The sequence below is a fragment of the Symsagittifera roscoffensis genome, chromosome 5, assembly GCF_963678635.1.
Source record: "Symsagittifera roscoffensis chromosome 5, txSymRosc1.1, whole genome shotgun sequence".
Lineage (NCBI taxonomy): Eukaryota > Metazoa > Xenacoelomorpha > Acoela > Convolutidae > Symsagittifera > Symsagittifera roscoffensis.
The window spans coordinates 60,711,998-60,730,477 of NC_087066.1; the positions used below are offsets into that span (position 1 = coordinate 60,711,998).

The following is an 18,480-nucleotide window of genomic DNA, read 5'->3' on the forward strand; positions in this document are numbered from 1 at the left end:
TGATTGTGGAAAAATGGATTGTTGGAAGCGATTTGCGATGAATACTTTCAAAACATAATTTATTCGGTCAACTAGATAATGATCTGCAAGCAATTCACTGATGAAATTCGCAATAGTCTTTCCGAACTAAAAGCGCGCGAGACATGTTTGAGCAAAAAAAGAGAAACAAAATCAATTATGATTTAAAATATTCGCTCTCTGAAGCACAATTTCAGAAAACTTGAAACAAACGTGACCAACCTTGTAGACAAACCGATAGCTTTCAGTTTAGCGGAAACGTTGTTAAATGGATCATCGAATCTATTTTTTTTAATCAAGTGATTATGAAAAAGTATACCCGTGCAATAGAACCAAAAGAGGCGGAGCTGTAGCTGTTTTTTTGAAACCAGGTTTTAATGGTTAGGTTGTACTGAACAGTTTAAGAGACCAATTTCAATTTTTAACGACTCAAAATGAAATAGAAAAATAAAAATTAATATGACACCACAACAATTTCTTGGAGACCATGACAATTCACTCATTCGAGCTTATACCACCCACAATCGCTAAGTATTTGTTGTTCGAAGATTACAGATGCAGCAAAACTTTATCATCAGCAGTTTTAAAGAGAGAATACATGTCATCAATCCAAATTTGGGAAACCAATGGTAGTTTGTAAAACTTAAAAAGCCATGGTTGCTAGGGACTCAAGTTTTTTCAAAAAAAATAATTAATCCGATGATCTGTTACAATTTGACAGTTTTTTTAAATCGATTACTAGAAAAGAATCTCATCCAGAATTTACAGGCCAATATCTTTTCTACCAGTCTTCCGAAAAGTTTTAGAAAAACCAAATATGCTGGATGATTGTAAGATTTTGTCACAAAATTGACTTGTTTTCGAATAAACAGGGTTTTTGTCAAAACTATCAACAGATGATGCAATCGTGGAGTTTCTCGAATCAATTGAAGTTTTTTTGTCAAAAAAAATAGTTTTTGGCACACTCATTGATTTATCAAAAGCTTTTGGTAATGTGAACCATGAGATTTTCTTCCAAAAGTGCTCAATCTACGGATTGAGAGGAAAAATTTCTTCGATTCTGAACTCCTATCCTGAGAACCGTTACCAATTTGTTGGACCAAATGAATCAAACAAAGATTACTCAATAGTAAATACTGCACGGTCCCTCAGAGAGCTTTTTTAGCCTGTTTCATTTTAACTTTCAATCTATGGTCTCGCTGAGATTCCAAAAAAATAACAAAGTGGCTATTTTTGCAGATGATACTATAATATAAATGGCGAAGTTTTGGAAGAAAACTACGAGTTGGATTTGAAACACATAGAAACATGGATGGCAGCAAATAAACTTAGATAAACCAGGACAAAACCAAAACCATTGTATTCTCAAGCTCAAAGGACAAAACCAAAACCATTGTATTCTCAAGCTCAAAGAAAAAAAACGTGCATTAAGCTTCGAGGGAATATTTTGAAACATGAAACGAGTTAGAGGTTGAATTCAAACTGATCGCAATTTGAGTTTCACTGATTATATCCGAAATGTGAAAAATAGATGTGCAAAATTCATTTCATTTCTCTACCAAACTAGAATAATGTTGATTGAACATTTCATTCGAGTATATAAAAGCTACATACGACCACATTATCAATATGAAATGCTGCCTAGTTTACAAAAAAATACCAAAAATCATTAGAGAACAACATACGACTATAGCTGTGAATAATTTCATGTCATCAAAAGAAATAATCAAGCATCTTGTAAGTGATACACGGATTAGAACATCACAAACTTAGGCTGTAGTGAACATAACTATTTTGAAAAAATATAAGTGAGCTAGTAAGACTATTTTCCAACAAGATTGTCAAACTAGACTTTACCAGTTTGTTAAATGTTGTTATACAATGCCCAGCAACTGATTAAGACAGTCTAGATAATCAATTTAGAGGCCTCTATCTCCGCGATAGTGATTTCTGTTAATAAGTTTTTTTTAGTCGGTCTTAATGATTTCGATCTAAATCAACAAAAACGGCTTATGCAAAACTTAAGGGTTCAGTCGGATAATCAAAAACTATATTTAGACATTCCAAATTGCTCTCAAATCGCACCTGCAAACAGGGTTGTAGCCTTACGGTGACCATTCGAATCGGTGGAACCAAAATTGTTCGAGGCTTATTTTTACTTTTTCTTATTGCATTTTTTAGAACTATAGCTGCTTTCTGTCGTGTTCGCGCGTCTCTGCGAAGCGCAGATTCGCCTCTGTGTATATAATTTTGTAAAAGGAAAATTTTATATTGTCATGAAAATTGTCGGGAAAAACGGGTCTGTTTTTCTTGAATAATCACCTTAGCACTAATAACAGTGGTCAGAACATTCTGTGCGACTTGCACAGAAACCGTTGTGCACTCTTTTGGAATTTACATTTTTTCCTATCTTTTTTGCTAAAATTACAATTTTGACAAATTGTCTCGGTTGTCAATCTTAGTTTTTTATTGGCCGTATTAAATAAAAACCTGAACAGTTAAGCTGGCAGACATCCTGAACGTATATCTGTCCAGCATTCTTTGGAATATGCCTTGCCTTGTGTCAAACCTAAACTCCTGTTTGATTAAAACAGGTATTCTGGAAATGTATGGGAGTGGGTTTTTTTTTAAAAATTTTGCGACGTTTTGGAAAATGTTTTCACTTTTTTTCAAAAATTTAGTTTTTCTCGAAAACTACTCTACCGATTTTCACAAAAGTGGTACCAATGGAAAGTCCGCTCGCTCCCCTGTGTGCCTGCATAATCCACTAGTCTCTTTTTACCTTACGCACTATCTACAGACTTCGGAAAACTCTGAAGGGGAATATTTGACCCTAATTTTTGGACTGTTTTTTTTTACTTTCTCAAAAACTACCGTGCCAAATCTGAGCTTTTTAAATTTCAATCGAAAGCGTGGACTGTGGCAAGCTTCTCTGCGTTAGCGACTATCCCAAAGTTTTTACTCAAAGTTATGGCCCTCAAAAAAGTCAGTTTCAAATCTGAGTTGTTGAGTTCAATCGAAAGGACGGCTTGTAGGAAGCTCCCATGCATAGGTGGCTATGCCCAATATTTTTTCGTGAAAAATTATGAACCTCGGGAAAAACATAATTGAATTTTTTTTGAGCCTTATTTATATCAAACTTTTTGGATTTTCTCGAAAATTACCCTCCCAAATCTGAAATTTTAGTTTCAATCGAAAGGACGGGTTGTGAGAGGGTCCTCTGCGTAAGCGGTTACGCTCAAACCTTTTTGCACAAAAAGTTATGGCCGTCGGAAAAGTCGAATTTTTAAACCTTTTTTGAAACGACTTTTTTTCGAAGACTATCCTCACAAATCTGGGATTATAGGCTGAATGGATAGAAAAAGTTGTGGGAAGCTCCCCTGCATGAGCGGTGATGCTCAAATCTTTTTTACACAAATGTTTATGGCCCTCGGAAAAGTCGATTTTTCGATTTTTTAACTCTTTTTTGAAACTTTTGACTGTTCTCGAGAACTACCCTCCCAAATCTGAGGTTTTTGGTTTCAATGGGTATAACGGATTGTGTTAGTTTCGCCTGCGTAAGCGGTTACGCTCAAGTTTTTAAACAAAAAGTTATGACTCACGGAAATTCAATTTTTCGATTTTTTGACCGTTTTTTGAAACTTCTTGAGTTTCTTGAAGGTTATCCTGACAAATCGAACTCACAAAAAATTCACTCCTAGTTATTTTATTAGAGAACCAACCGAGGTTTTGGTTGAAGCCCAGTTTTTGAAATTTTCCCTTTCCCCTGCACATCAGTTAATAAAAATCAAAAATTATCAAGCAGGTATTTCCAGCTTTAGCTGGCCTCTAGTGAGATTTAGAGCTGGTTGCATAAGTGAAGCGTGGAATACAATGGGAAAATATAAAACAGTTTTATTTTTCAGTCCTCGACTATTGCATCGACCATTGAATTGTTTTTCAACGAAAATGTGATAAAGGAAAAAGGATTGGCATGTAAACAATGTTAAAACAATGAGTTGGACCAGTAACTTTTATGATAATGCTAGAGCGAAATTGATTGGCCCGATAGAAACATCTAATAAAATAATTCGTTTGATCCAAATATTGAAGGTCGAGGGTTTTAATGTCGGAATAATGAAATTTATGTGACGAAGAGAAAATAATAAGAGCAATTTAAGATTAAACCATGGTTTTGGTAATGTTGCTAGAGCTGAATGTGCGAGTTGATATAATAAAAGTTACCATTATACTTAGAATGACTTGTTACATCCGAACTCTGTGGATATCAGAGAACTGGCATTTGATTTTGGAGACAATTTTAACTCACTGAAAGCAAGAGAAGGAAGTATGAGCAGATGATGCTATTTTGAGGCAGTTTTTGATCTATTTTGGTTTTTAAATTCACATTGACCCCGAGGAAGGTTCAAGTTGCGACAACTCCGATACTTATGACCAACCATTTTCTGTTGAACCCGTTGAGCGCTGAGTATTGCAATGAATAGGATCATGGAAAAACGCAATTCAGTGTCGCCTTGTCGACATCCTGAATTGTACTCCCAGGTACCCCTCAAAGCTCAATCAGCGCACCTACTCTTTTTGATTTTCCCGTGGAGGGCGAACCCAAATCTCTCGTAAAACTTCCAACCCGATGACTTCCAACCCTTCGGCCACTGCGCGACATGAAACACTCATCCAGTACTCGGGCTGGCTATCTCATGTGATATATTTTGAACGGAGGAACAAAGTTTTGATATGTGTTTTAATTCGTGTAATGGAGTTTCACATGAAATAGGAGATTGTGTCAAAAACAACATTAGCCCCCCCATCCCCCCCAAAAAAAAACGTTGTCTCCTAAGAAAGTCGCCAAGAAGAGCAGGTAGCCAGAGATCAATAACACCGTTCATAACTTTCAAGTTTTTCTTGACCTGTCCCCACATTGCTTCGATATTATTTGTATGAACGCCGGTGATCGGATCCTTGAAATTTTTGCTGTGATCAACAGATTCGTGAAGAAAAACTACTGGTCTCGGTCTACATAAGGGAATGTAAGATGACCAATCATCTTACATTCTTCGGTAGATTCTTCGGTAGATTTTGCCTTCGATGATTTTGCCTCGAGAGATTTTGCCTGGGCTGAACCTCGAACAGAGTTTCAGCCCCCCTGTCCTCAACAAATTCCAAAAGAACTTTTTTTTCCTGGTCGTATCCGCCGAAAATCTATTTCTCTTTGATCATTCGACCACAGTTGTATTTTCTCTTGGCTACCACAATATCGTCTAGTTGAATAATTTTTCCAGGTCCCCCAAATCTGTAATAACAAATTTTTTTCCTCACTGATTAGGCTTTGCCCGTTTCCAAAGCTGTGGCTTCGCTGGATGGTAGATAGGGACGGTAGGAATCTCGTTATTCCATTCATGCGCGTCACTAATTTGATGACGAGGCATTTGGCTATTTTTTTTTGTAAATTTCAACTTTAACTTCAGATTATCCTTATGAAATAAGGATACAATCTATAATAAAGTCTATTTTCTGAGTTTTTGAGTTTCATAAGTTTCATATACAATCTATAATAAAGTCTATTTTCTGAGTTTTTGAGTTTCATAAGTTTTTGAACATCTGAATTAGGGAACTTGTTCCGTTGGTTTGGTCGATCCTCTATTTCATGTCTCATTCGAACACCAGGCGCCGTTTCCGGTTTGTCCTGATGTTTTCATCTTGCTTCATGGAGTCCTTGCAGTAGATCTTTCGAATTGTCTTAATATTCCAGCAGTCAGGTTTAACGTCTTCACCACAAACAGCTCTAGGTTTGACATATAGAGTTTGAGCTCTGATCTCATGAGCTCAGCGCTCTTTCATAAGATGATTCCTTTGAAGCTGACTACTATGGGGATCATACTCGCTTCAGTTGTCCCTGGCAGACTTGTCATTACTTCCTTCATGAGGTCTTCTCTGTGATGTTTGTCTCGCTTTTTCCTATACGCTGCCGCCATGCCTTCCTCGTTACTGTCTGATACTACTGTTACATCAATGATTGCTGCCTTTTCCTTAAGCGCTACCACGAGGTCTGGCTTGAGACCTTCTTGCTTGGAGGTTACACATCGAAAGGATGCTTCGCATATGGTTTTTAGGCCTTTTCCGGTCAAGATTCTCTCAAGGAATTTACATAACTTGTCGTATCTCTTGGTTCGTGCACTCCAGGTCTTAGGACATTTCTGTACAATGTGGTTCATGCTCTCCTGGCTCATGCAACCCGCATCGCAGACAGTGCTACCGACTTTGGTGTATCTTCGTCGGCGGTCCTCAGTCTTTATTGAATTAGATCGTACTTTGAGGGCCTTAATGTAGTCTGCACCGGGCATCAGCTTAGTCGCGTTTGTGATCCATCTGGCTGTATTTGCACTGTTAGTCTGGATGCTGAGATGTTGTCCATCTACAGTATTTAGTATCTTAGATCTCCAGTATTCGTCTTCATCTCTTTTGGCTACGATTTCAATGTTCTGTACTGCCTGGGTCGCACACTGAACATTCATCTTCCTTAGTCGTGGTATCAATGTTACCATCCTTTTCACGCCGAAACCTCCATCTCTTACGTTAGCATGGATTATGGCCGTCGCTAGATCCTTCGGGCGCGTGGTCCATTGCTTAAAGAAGCGGATAAGCATGTCCATCTTACGTAGGTCCTTCATGCACAAGTTAGCAAAGGTGCTCGTTAGCGAATGTTAAATATTTGGTTGGACAAAATAAACACGGAGATGGGCGATGCAACTCGATCAATTTTTCAGCTGAATCGCTTAAAACGGAATGCAATTTTAAAGAGAATACATGTTATCAATCTAAAATGTCTGAAGAAGAATTTTCTGAAACTAATGGTATTCTCTAAAACTTAAAAAGCCATGATTGCTAGGGACTCAAGTTTTTCATAGTAATAGTTAATCCGACGATCTCTTCAAGTTTGACAGTTTTTTTAAATCGATTACTAGAAGAATCTCATCCAGAATGTCTGAAACTTACAGGTCAATATCACTTCTACCAGTCTTCGGAAAAGTTTTAGAGAAACCAGTTATCCTGGATGATTAAACTGTTTCAAGCTGCTTTTTGACTCCTCCTTTTGACACACGCTGATCTTTTATTCTGCAGATTATCTCCTTCTCCTTGGGTACGCTCGACTAAATAATGAGCTTGGACTTCTTAGCATTTATCGAGAGTCCTAACTTCTCTGCCGCGTCCTCGACTCTTTGGAGAACCATCTGTCTTCTGCCGCTAGTCAAAGATAGTCTGCATATGCTATAGTGTTCAATGTTCTGCCGTCTTCTTTGAGTCCAATGTTCGAAGGAACCATACGCAGAACTTCATCTTGTGCAAGGTTGAAGAGAAGTGGACTTAAAGGATCCCCTTGTCTCTTTTTCGGTGTATTAGTTCTCCGTCTAAGATTGTACAGCTTTCATCGTAGAGGTCCTTGATGTAGTCTATAAGCCATGTTGGTACTGATCTTCGTACTAATGTGCTCACTATTGCATTGTGGCTTACAGAGTCGAATGCTTTATTGAAATCTACTAGAGCAATGGCGAAGGGTTTCGTATTCTTCTTATAACTTTGGAAAACCCTGGTAAGCTGTTTGATTGCCTCCGCAACTCCATCTCGTTTTTGGAATCCTTTTTGGCAGTCCAGAATCGTAGTGGCCGATTCCAACTTTTCTGCTAAGATCTTATTCAACAGGCGGATCCATCGACTGGAGATTGTTCTTGGCCTGAAGTCGCCATGCTCCTCTGCTCCAACCACTTTCTCTATCATAGTAGTGCGTCCTAGCTTCCATTCAGTGGGGACAATTAATCCTCTGATTATATCATTCAGCACAATGGTAATCTCCTTAGTCCCGACTTTAAGGTCATTGAGATCAATTTGGTCCAATCCAGCAGCTCTCTTCCCATCGAAGCTTGCTAGGTGCTTTCTGACCTCTGCTTCACTGATAGTTCTCTCGGTCTTATTGCACTGTGGAAGATGAACTTCTAGAGGAGAGTTGTCCGCTGAGTGGGTTTCCAATATCTTACGCCAGTATTCCGCTCTTCCTTTGATCTTGTTTCCACTGAAGGATCCACTGATTGTCACTCTCTATAACTTCGAGAAGTTTCTTCTTATCCTCGTACAGTTCATGAGCGCTGGCATATAGGGTTCTCCTTAGCTTCTTCTTGCTACTTGGTATTATCTTCGCTTGTCGTCCTGTGGCAGCCTTTTGAGGTTTGTTCGGCAAGAGGGTCTTTATATACTGGTGCGCCTTGTCACTTAGATCGTTAAGAGTGGCATCCTTGAGAATGGGATATATCTCTGCATTCTGTAGGAGATCCACAAGTTTCTCGACATTAGATTCTTCGTCAGACTCTTGGGTTTCGACTTCTTCTGGTCTTTGGGCTTCTTCCAGAAGGTGCTTCACTCTTCTGATATTTAGGTTTCTTCCTCTGGCCTCTGATTCCTAGTGTTCTACTGGTGAAGGCTCGTTGCAGTCCTTGGAGCACTGATTTTTCACCTCTTAGGACTAGCTTGGATTCCTCTTGGGCCAAAAATTTCTTCTTCTTCGTCTGTCAATCTCGCCTTGACTCCTATTCTGTTCCGAGAATATTTCATCTTCACGCTTGTTCATCCTGTGGACGCCTAGCCCTGCAGCTGTCTTACACTCACGCCACACGAACAGTCAAAGGTCTTATGAACAGATGAGTCGGCAAGGGGCTGTTTCTTCTGGCACGTTCTCGAGTGAAGTGTTAAGCTTGCTTTGTTCTTACAGATCTTCTCACAAAGTTGACACATGAGCGAGAAACTACTCTGGAGGGTCTGAGTTGCTAGTTTAGCCGCAGTTGCAGCACCAACTGTATTATCTCTTTCTTAATTCATGAGCATATTGGGTTTTCAACACCATGGGGTCACGGGTGATGTCGCGGGCTGGTCATTTTTGCCTATCCCCCAGATCCCAAGGTTAAGGCTAGAAATACGAAGGGTTGTCTTCTTCCTGGTCGGATGTATATCTACGTCGATCGGAGAGGAGGAGTCTTCACTTGGCTTTTTCGTATTGCCCATTGCCCACATGGGGGCAGTCGGGGCGCGATGCTCTACTCCCCGCCTAAGTGGTTCCGAGAATACCCCGTGGCTGGGGTCACATCGCTACTGGAAACAAAGTGTGCCAGCTCGTACTTCTTGACTCTTTCGAGTAAGCTGGGTTTGATTGAAAGCTCCAGCTTATAACATACAGGATCACAAAGTGCACCGCTTTTCACGACACGGCCAGGGTAAGCTTTCCCCCCGTGTTTCAGCGGCTAGAGCCACATTTTAGCCGGTGCGAGGCCGTTTCCGGTTTGTCCTGGTGTTTTCATCTTGCTTCATGGAGTGTTGATGTAGATCTTTCGAATTGTCGCTTTTTCCTATACGCTGCCGTGATGCCTTCCTCGTTACTGTCTGATGCTACTGTAACATCAATGATTGCTGCCTTTTCCTTAAGAACTACCACGGGGTTTGGCTTAAGACCTTCTTGCTTGGAGGTTCCACATCGAAAGGATGCTTCACATATGGTTTTAGGCCTTTTCCGGTCAAGATTCTCCTTAGATAACTCGTAGTGTTTCTTGGTTCGGGCACTCCAGGTCTGAGGACATTTCTGTACAATATGGTTCGTGCTCTCCTGGCTCATGCAACCCGCATCGCAGACAGTGCTACCGACTTTGGTGTATCTTTGTCGGCGGTGCTTAGTCTTTATTGAATTAGATCGTACTTTGAGAGCCTTAATGTAGTCTGCACCGGGCATCAGCTTAGTCCCGTTTGTGATCCATCTGGCTGTATTTGCACTGTTAGTCTGGATGCTGAGATGTTGTCCATCTACAGTATTTAGTATCTTAGATCTCCAGTATTCGTCTTCATCTCTTTTGGCTACGATTTCAATGTTCTGTACTGCATGGGTCCCACACTAAGCACTCCTCTTTCACTTTAGTCGTGGTATCATTGTTACCATGCTCTTCACGCCGAAACCTCCATTTCTTACGTTAGCATGGATTATGGCTGTCGCAAGATCCTTCGGGAGCCTGGTCCATTGCTCAAGTAGCGGATAAGCATGTACATCTTACGCAGGTCCTTCATGCACAAGTTAGCAAAGGTGCCCTGTTGGTAAGTCTTCGGTTGGACAAAATGAGTTTAATAGATGAATTCTTTGCTGTGGCTTTAGTGGCGCACTACTTATCTTTTTCATGAGGTTCTTCATTTTTCCGAAAGTATTCCAAGTCTTCACACCATGTCTGTTGAAATCCACGCCTTGGTAGCGCACTGTTTCATTAAACTCCAGCTGTTTTATGGTTCTTGCTTTTGACACAAGCTGATCTTTTATTCTGCAGATGATCTCCTTCTCCTTGGGTACGCTCGACTAACTAATGAGCTTGGACTTCTTAGCATTTATCGAGAGTCCTGACTTCTCTGCCGCGTCCTCGTCTCTTTGGATAACCATCTGTCTTCTGCCGCTAGTAAAAGATTGTCTGCATTTGCTATAGTGTTCAATGATCTGCCGTCTTCTTAGTGTCCAGTGTTAGAAGGAACCATACGCAGAACTTCATCTTGTGCAAGGTTGAAGAGATGTGGACTTGAAGGATCCCTTTGTCGTATCCTTCTTTTTGGGTGTCTTAGTTCTCCGTCTAAAATTGTACAGCTTTCATTGTAGAGGTCCTTGATGTAGTCTATAAGCCATGTTGGTACTGATCTTCGTACTAATGTGCTCACTTTTGCATTGTGGCTTACAGAGTCGAATGCTTTTTTGAAGTTTACTAGAGCAATGACGAAGGGTTTCGTATTCTTCTTATAACTTTGGAAAACCCTGGTAAGCTGTTTGATTGCCTCCGCAACTCCATCTCGTTTTTGGAATCCTTTTTGGCAGTCCAGAATCGTAGTGGCCGACTCCAACTTTTCTGCTAAGATCTTATTCAACAGGCGGATCCATCGACTGGAGATTGTTCTTGGCCTGAAGTCGCCATGCTCCTCTGCTCCAACCACTTTCTCTATCATAGTAGTGCGTCCTAGCTTCCATTCAGTGGGGACAATTAATCCTCTGATTATATCATTCAGCACAATGGTAATCTCCTTAGTCCCGACTTTAAGGTCATTGAGATCAATTTGGTCCAATCCAGCAGCTCTCTTCCCATCGAAGCTTGCTAGGTGCTTTCTGACCTCTGCTTCACTGATAGTTCTCTCGATCTTATTGCACTGTGGAAGATGAACTTCTAGAGGAGAGTTGTCCGCTGAGTGGGTTTCCAATATCTTACGCCAGTATTCCGCTCTTCCTTTGATCTTGTTTCCACTGAAGGATCCACTGATTGTCACTCTCTATAACTTCGAGAAGTTTCTTCTTATCCTCGTACAGTTCATGAGCGCTGGCATATAGGGTTCTCCTTAGCTTCTTCTTGCTACTTGGTATTATCTTCGCTTGTCGTCCTGTGGCAGCCTTTTGAGGTTTGTTCGGCAAGAGGGTCTTTATATACTGGTGCGCCTTGTCACTTAGATCGTTAAGAGTGGCATCCTTGAGAATGGGATATATCTCTGCATTCTGTAGGAGATCCACAAGTTTCTCGACATTAGATTCTTCGTCAGACTCTTGGGTTTCGACTTCTTCTGGTCTTTGGGCTTCTTCCAGAAGGTGCTTCACTCTTCTGATATTTAGGTTTCTTCCTCTGGCCTCTGATTCCTAGTGTTCTACTGGTGAAGGCTCGTTGCAGTCCTTGGAGCACTGATTTTTCACCTCTTAGGACTAGCTTGGATTCCTCTTGGGCCAAAAATTTCTTCTTCTTCGTCTGTCAATCTCGCCTTGACTCCTATTCTGTTCCGAGAATATTTCATCTTCACGCTTGTTCATCCTGTGGACGCCTAGCCCTGCAGCTGTCTTACACTCACGCCACACGAACAGTCAAAGGTCTTATGAACAGATGAGTCGGCAAGGGGCTGTTTCTTCTGGCACGTTCTCGAGTGAAGTGTTAAGCTTGCTTTGTTCTTACAGATCTTCTCACAAAGTTGACACATGAGCGAGAAACTACTCTGGAGGGTCTGAGTTGCTAGTTTAGCCGCAGTTGCAGCACCAACTGTATTATCTCTTTCTTAATTCATGAGCATATTGGGTTTTCAACACCATGGGGTCACGGGTGATGTCGCGGGCTGGTCATTTTTGCCTATCCCCCAGATCCCAAGGTTAAGGCTAGAAATACGAAGGGTTGTCTTCTTCCTGGTCGGATGTATATCTACGTCGATCGGAGAGGAGGAGTCTTCACTTGGCTTTTTCGTATTGCCCATTGCCCACATGGGGGCAGTCGGGGCGCGATGCTCTACTCCCCGCCTAAGTGGTTCCGAGAATACCCCGTGGCTGGGGTCACATCGCTACTGGAAACAAAGTGTGCCAGCTCGTACTTCTTGACTCTTTCGAGTAAGCTGGGTTTGATTGAAAGCTCCAGCTTATAACATACAGGATCACAAAGTGCACCGCTTTTCACGACACGGCCAGGGTAAGCTTTCCCCCCGTGTTTCAGCGGCTAGAGCCACATTTTAGCCGGTGCGAGGCCGTTTCCGGTTTGTCCTGGTGTTTTCATCTTGCTTCATGGAGTGTTGATGTAGATCTTTCGAATTGTCGCTTTTTCCTATACGCTGCCGTGATGCCTTCCTCGTTACTGTCTGATGCTACTGTAACATCAATGATTGCTGCCTTTTCCTTAAGAACTACCACGGGGTTTGGCTTAAGACCTTCTTGCTTGGAGGTTCCACATCGAAAGGATGCTTCACATATGGTTTTAGGCCTTTTCCGGTCAAGATTCTCCTTAGATAACTCGTAGTGTTTCTTGGTTAGGGCACTCCAGGTCTGAGGACATTTCTGTACAATGTGGTTCGTGCTCTCCTGGCTCATGCAACCCGCATCGCAGACAGTGCTACCGACTTTGGTGTATCTTCGTCGGCGGTGCTTAGTCTTTATTGAATTAGATTGTACTTTGAGGGCCTTAATGTAGTCTGCACCGGGCATCAGCTTAGTCCCGTTTGTGATCCATCTGGCTGTATTTGCACTGTTAGTCTGGATGCTGAGATGTTGTCCATCTACAGTATTTAGTATCTTAGATCTCCAGTATTCGTCTTCATCTCTTTTGGCTACGATTTCAATGTTCTGTACTGCATGGGTCCCACACTAAGCACTCCTCTTTCACTTTAGTCGTGGTATCATTGTTACCATGCTCTTCACGCCGAAACCTCCATTTCTTACGTTAGCATGGATTATGGCTGTCGCAAGATCCTTCGGGAGCCTGGTCCATTGCTTAACAAGTAGCGGATAAGCATGTACATCTTATGCAGGTCCTTCATGCACAAGTTAGCAAAGGTGCCCTGTTGGTAAGTCTTCGGTTGGACAAAATGAGTTTAATAGATGAATTCTTTGCTGTGGCTTTAGTGGCGCACTACTTATCTTTTTCATGAGGTTCTTCATTTTTCCGAAAGTATTCCAAGTCTTCACACCATGTCTGTTGAAATCCACGCCTTGGTAGCGCACTGTTTCATTAAACTCCAGCTGTTTTATGGTTCTTGCTTTTGACACAAGCTGATCTTTTATTCTGCAGATGATCTCCTTCTCCTTGGGTACGCTCGACTAACTAATGAGCTTGGACTTCTTAGCATTTATCGAGAGTCCTGACTTCTCTGCCGCGTCCTCGTCTCTTTGGATAACCATCTGTCTTCTGCCGCTAGTAAAAGATTGTCTGCATTTGCTATAGTGTTCAATGATCTGCCGTCTTCTTAGTGTCCAGTGTTAGAAGGAACCATACGCAGAACTTCATCTTGTGCAAGGTTGAAGAGATGTGGACTTGAAGGATCCCTTTGTCGTATCCTTCTTTTTGGGTGTCTTAGTTCTCCGTCTAAAATTGTACAGCTTTCATTGTAGAGGTCCTTGATGTAGTCTATAAGCCATGTTGGTACTGATCTTCGTACTAATGTGCTCACTTTTGCATTGTGGCTTACAGAGTCGAATGCTTTTTTGAAGTTTACTAGAGCAATGACGAAGGGTTTCGTATTCTTCTTATAACTTTGGAAAACCCTGGTAAGCTGTTTGATTGCCTCAGCAACTCCATCTCGTTTTTGGAATCCTTTTGGCAGTCCAGAATCGTATTGGCCGACTCCAACTTTTCTGCCAAATTCTGATTCAGCAGGCGGATCCATAGACTGCAGATTGTTCTTGGCCTGAAGTCGCCATGCTCCTCTGCTCCAACCACTTTCTCTATCATAGTAGTGCGTCCTTGCTTTCATTCAGTGGGGACAATTGATCCTCTGATTATACCATTTAGCACAATGGTTTTCTCCTTAATTCCGACTTTCTTAAGGCCATTGAGATCAATTTGGTCCAATCCATCAGCTGTCTTCCCATCGAAGCTTGCTAGGTGCTTTCTGACCTCTGCTTCACTGATGGTTCTCTCTATCTTATTGCACTGTGGAAGATCAACTTCTAGAAGAGAGTTGCCCGCTGAGTGGGTTTCTTACGCCAGTATTCTGCTCTTCCTTCTTTGAACTCGTTTCCACTGAAGGTGAGCTTCTTTAGATTGTCATCCTGTAAAACTTCGAGAAGTTTCTTCTTGTACAGGTCTTGAGCGCTGACATATAGGATTCTCCTTAGTTTTTTCTTGCTACTTGGTATTTTCCTCGCTTGTCTTCCTGTGGCAGCCTTTTGAGGTTTGTTTGGCAAGAGGGTCTTTACATTCTGGTTCGCCTTGTCATTTAGATCGTTAAGAGTGGCATCCTTGAGAATGGGATGTAACATTGCATTCTGTAAGAGATCCACAAGTTCCTCGACATTACATTCTTCGTCGGACTCTTGGGTCTCGGCTTCTTCTGGTCTTTGGGCATCTTCCAGGTGCTTCACTCTATTCTGATATTTAGGTTTCTTCCTCTGGCCTCTGATTCCTAGTGTTCTACTGGTGAAGGCTCGTTGCAGTCCTTGGATCGGTAATTTTTTCACCGCTTAGGACTAGCTTGGATTCATCTTGGGCCAAAAGTTTACTTCGTCGTCTGTCCATCTCGCCTTGACTCCTATCTTCTGTTCCGAGAAGAACTCATCTTCATGCTTGTTCCTCGTGTGGACGCCTAGCCCTGCAGCTGTCTTACACTTCACGCCACACGAACAATCAAAGGTCGTCTTAACATATGAGTTCGCAAGGGACTTTTTCTTCTGGCACGTTCTCGAGTGAAGTGTTATGCCTGCTTTGTTCTTACATATCTTCGCAAAGTTTACAAAGTTGACACATGAGCGAGACACTACTCTTGAGGGCCTGGGTTGCTAGTTTAGCCGCAGTTGCAGCACCAACTGTATTATCTCTTATTTCTTGATTCATGAGCATATTGGGTTTTTCAACAACATGGGGTCACGGGTGTTGTCGCGGGCTGGTCATCTTCGCCTATACCCCCAGATCCCAAAGTTAAGGCTAGAAACACGAAGGGTCGTCTTCTTCCTTAAGGCTGCATCTTTTTAGCTGACCCCAAAGCACTGAGGCCCTAACCCCAATAGACCGATGGAGCCCGCAACGTTCCTTTGACTCGGCGACAGCATGCAGGACGTCCCAAATATTGGGCTAACACCATAAACAAGTCGACTATCATTATCATCATAATACTTTTTGTATACCGTACGCAAGTTTTGTGCATGTATTTCAGTTTACAATCTTTTCTGATGAATCGCTCTAGACTAAATTGAAGTTCTGTTCGACTGAATTTTTGTTTGACTGTCGCCATTGACGTTATGTTTTGACTGGTGTTTTATTTTGAGATAGAGATGGAAACTGTGAAAGTGGTGCCTCCTCAGCAGCAGCAGCCGACGAAGAACAACCTATCTGTTCCGTGGGTGGAGAAACACAGACCACGTGAGTTGAAAGATATTGTGGGAAATGAAGACACGATTGAGATGCTGCAGCACTTCGCACTCAAGGGAAACATGCCCAATGTATTACTGTGCGGAACACCAGGTGAGATATTTTTGCCATTTTATCCCCCAATGGATCCGCCATATAATACAAAAACCTTATTTTTTCGTTAAGTTTTTATTTTTAGGGTTAAATGTGTAAAATCTTTTTAAGGCGAGCCATTTTGATTATTAGAGTGACAATTTTTCTGCCAGTTTTTTTTCTGGGTATTTTCCCTTGTTTCTTACCTTTGATTATCTTTGAGTATTGGTTGAGAAATTGACATTGTAATGCACTTGAGTTATTAGGAATTGGAAAAACGACTGCCATTCTCTGCTATGCGCGAACTCTTCTGGGTGGCCTGTACAAAGAGGCCGTGCTAGAGCTGAATGCCTCAAATGACAGAGGCATCGACGTCGTCAGAAACAAAATCAAAAATTTTGCTCAGAAGAAAGTGACTTTGAGAGAAAATCAACACAAGTTGATCATTTTGGACGAGGCAGATTCAATGACCGATGGGGCACAACAGGCATTAAGACGGACCATGGAGTTGTATTCAAACACGACTCGTTTTGCCCTGGCTTGTTAGTAGCAGATTTTTTCTTTCGTCTAATATAGAAACTGAACAACAAATATACCTGAACAAAATGCTGTTTTTGCCTTAAACCTACACGGTTTTTTGTGTTGAAGTTGTTCGCCTTTGAAATGAAAATTTTGCTGGCTGTAAAATTTTTAGCTGTCCTAAATATAATTTGGGCGGCGAAATTTTAAGCGTACCAAAGTCTAGTCCATTACTTCTCTATTTGAAAACACTCCTTGAAGTATAAAATTAATTGTTTAATCTTAGCTGTTAAGCCTGGAAATCAAACCAGCTTAGAATGATTGTTTGCAAATTTGCCGAAAATTGTAAGTGGGTAGCTAACCGATAAAAGGCTTTTGCGTCACCATTTCTTGTCATTCAAAAAAGTACGCGACGGTTGGGGTGACACAGTGGTTGTGTAATCGGAAGTAGGATCAAACTTCTGAGACCATTGGATCATGGGTTCGATTCTGCGACTTCGCGTTGCCTTGTGAGGTTGAGCTCTTTCTCTCTCTCTCTCTCTCTCTCTCTTTCGATCTATCTATCTATCTCTCTCTTTTTTATGTTCAGTTCCAGCCAACTTTTTTCTTAGGGTCCATGACCTATAGGGCTAATAGCGATAAGAATAAAGTGACTGTGTTTGAGTGTAGGTAATACTTCGGACAAGATTATTGAGCCGATACAGTCGCGTTGCGCCATTCTGCGCTTCTCTAGTCTGTCCGATGCACAAATACTGGCTAGAGTGATGCAGATCTGTGAGTTTGAGAAGGTGAAGAGCACGGATGATGGACTGGAAGCTATTGTGTTCACAGCACAAGGAGACATGCGACAGGTTAGTTCACGCTTCACCTTTCGCATTGAACACTGAAACAATTTCGAATTTTTCTTCTGGACCACCGGTTAATTATTTGAGCTTTGCTCGAGCAGATGTGTTAGCATCGACAAAATCGCGAGTTATCTCGTTGTATTTTTCGTCACTAGACTAAATTGCTTAGGCGGAACAATTTATCCACTCAAAGAAAAATATGTCAATTTTATGGTGTTAAATCTTCAGGCCATCAACAACTTGCAATCGACAGTTGCGGGGTTTGAACTTGTAACGAGTGAGAACGTGTTCAAAGTATGCGATGAGCCGCACCCGTTGATGGTAAAAGAAATGCTGGATTTCTGCACCAAATGCGAATTGAATGAAGCATACAAAATTCTAAATCATCTGTGGAAGCTGGGATACTCTTCTGAAGACCTGATAACATCTGTTTTCCGGGTCTGCAAAGGTCAACAAATGGACGAGATGCTTAAGTTAGATTTCATTAAGGAGATTGGGTTCACACATATGCGAATTTGCAGCGGAGTGAGCTCGCTTTTACAAATGACTGGAATGATATCGAAACTCTGTACGATTTCAGAGCAACATTACAATTCGTGATTCAGACATTTGAGAACTTTTTTCTTTGATTTGAGCGATTGTTTTTCTAAAATTTTGATTGTGGATTTGCTTATTGTCTTTGAATTTACATTATTTTTATGCCTCAGTTTTCTCAATGTCAGGCCAATTCGGTCAAATAGTTTTCATTCTATCTATACTTTTTGCCTTTACAAGTTTTTCTGATTGAGTTTAAAAGAACGAAGTGATTTTCATTTATATTGGTCTTGGTAGTAGTTAGAAGATAGTTGAAAGATGCCCGAGGGAAAAAGAGCCCGTCCTGAGGGCACTAAGTGCCCGAGTATGGATATTTTGCCCGAGGCCATCTTCAACTATGTTCTAACTGTGGAAGACTATGTTTTTGCTCTTTCTGAAAGAAAGATGCCAGAAAATTGTGAAAGAGCCTGGAAAATTGTGAAAGAGCCCGGAAAAGTACGCGAAACTATGCTAATGATTTCTTTTTTTATTCATGCGCTCTAATATTTCATTTTTCATTCATGCCTTGTGAAAGAACATGTGTGAAAGAGCAAAAACATACTCTTCATGTTTTT

The 18,480-nt window shown here is 41.3% G+C and overlaps 1 protein-coding gene across 1 annotated transcript in view; it reads left to right on the forward strand.

The window, feature by feature from the left end:
• LOC134845678 (replication factor C subunit 2-like) overlaps window positions 1-18,034 on the forward strand; it is a 196,430-nt gene extending 178,396 nt beyond the window's left edge. Inside the window, exons 2-5 of the mRNA XM_063862722.1 lie at window positions 15,794-15,989; window positions 16,235-16,510; window positions 17,157-17,338; window positions 17,561-18,034. Coding sequence (XP_063718792.1) covers window positions 15,800-15,989; window positions 16,235-16,510; window positions 17,157-17,338; window positions 17,561-17,932 — 1,020 coding nt within the window. The 5' untranslated portion in view covers window positions 15,794-15,799 and the 3' untranslated portion in view covers window positions 17,933-18,034. The remainder of the gene's footprint in view (window positions 1-15,793; window positions 15,990-16,234; window positions 16,511-17,156; window positions 17,339-17,560) is intronic.
• The last annotated feature ends 446 nt before the right edge of the window (window positions 18,035-18,480 follow it).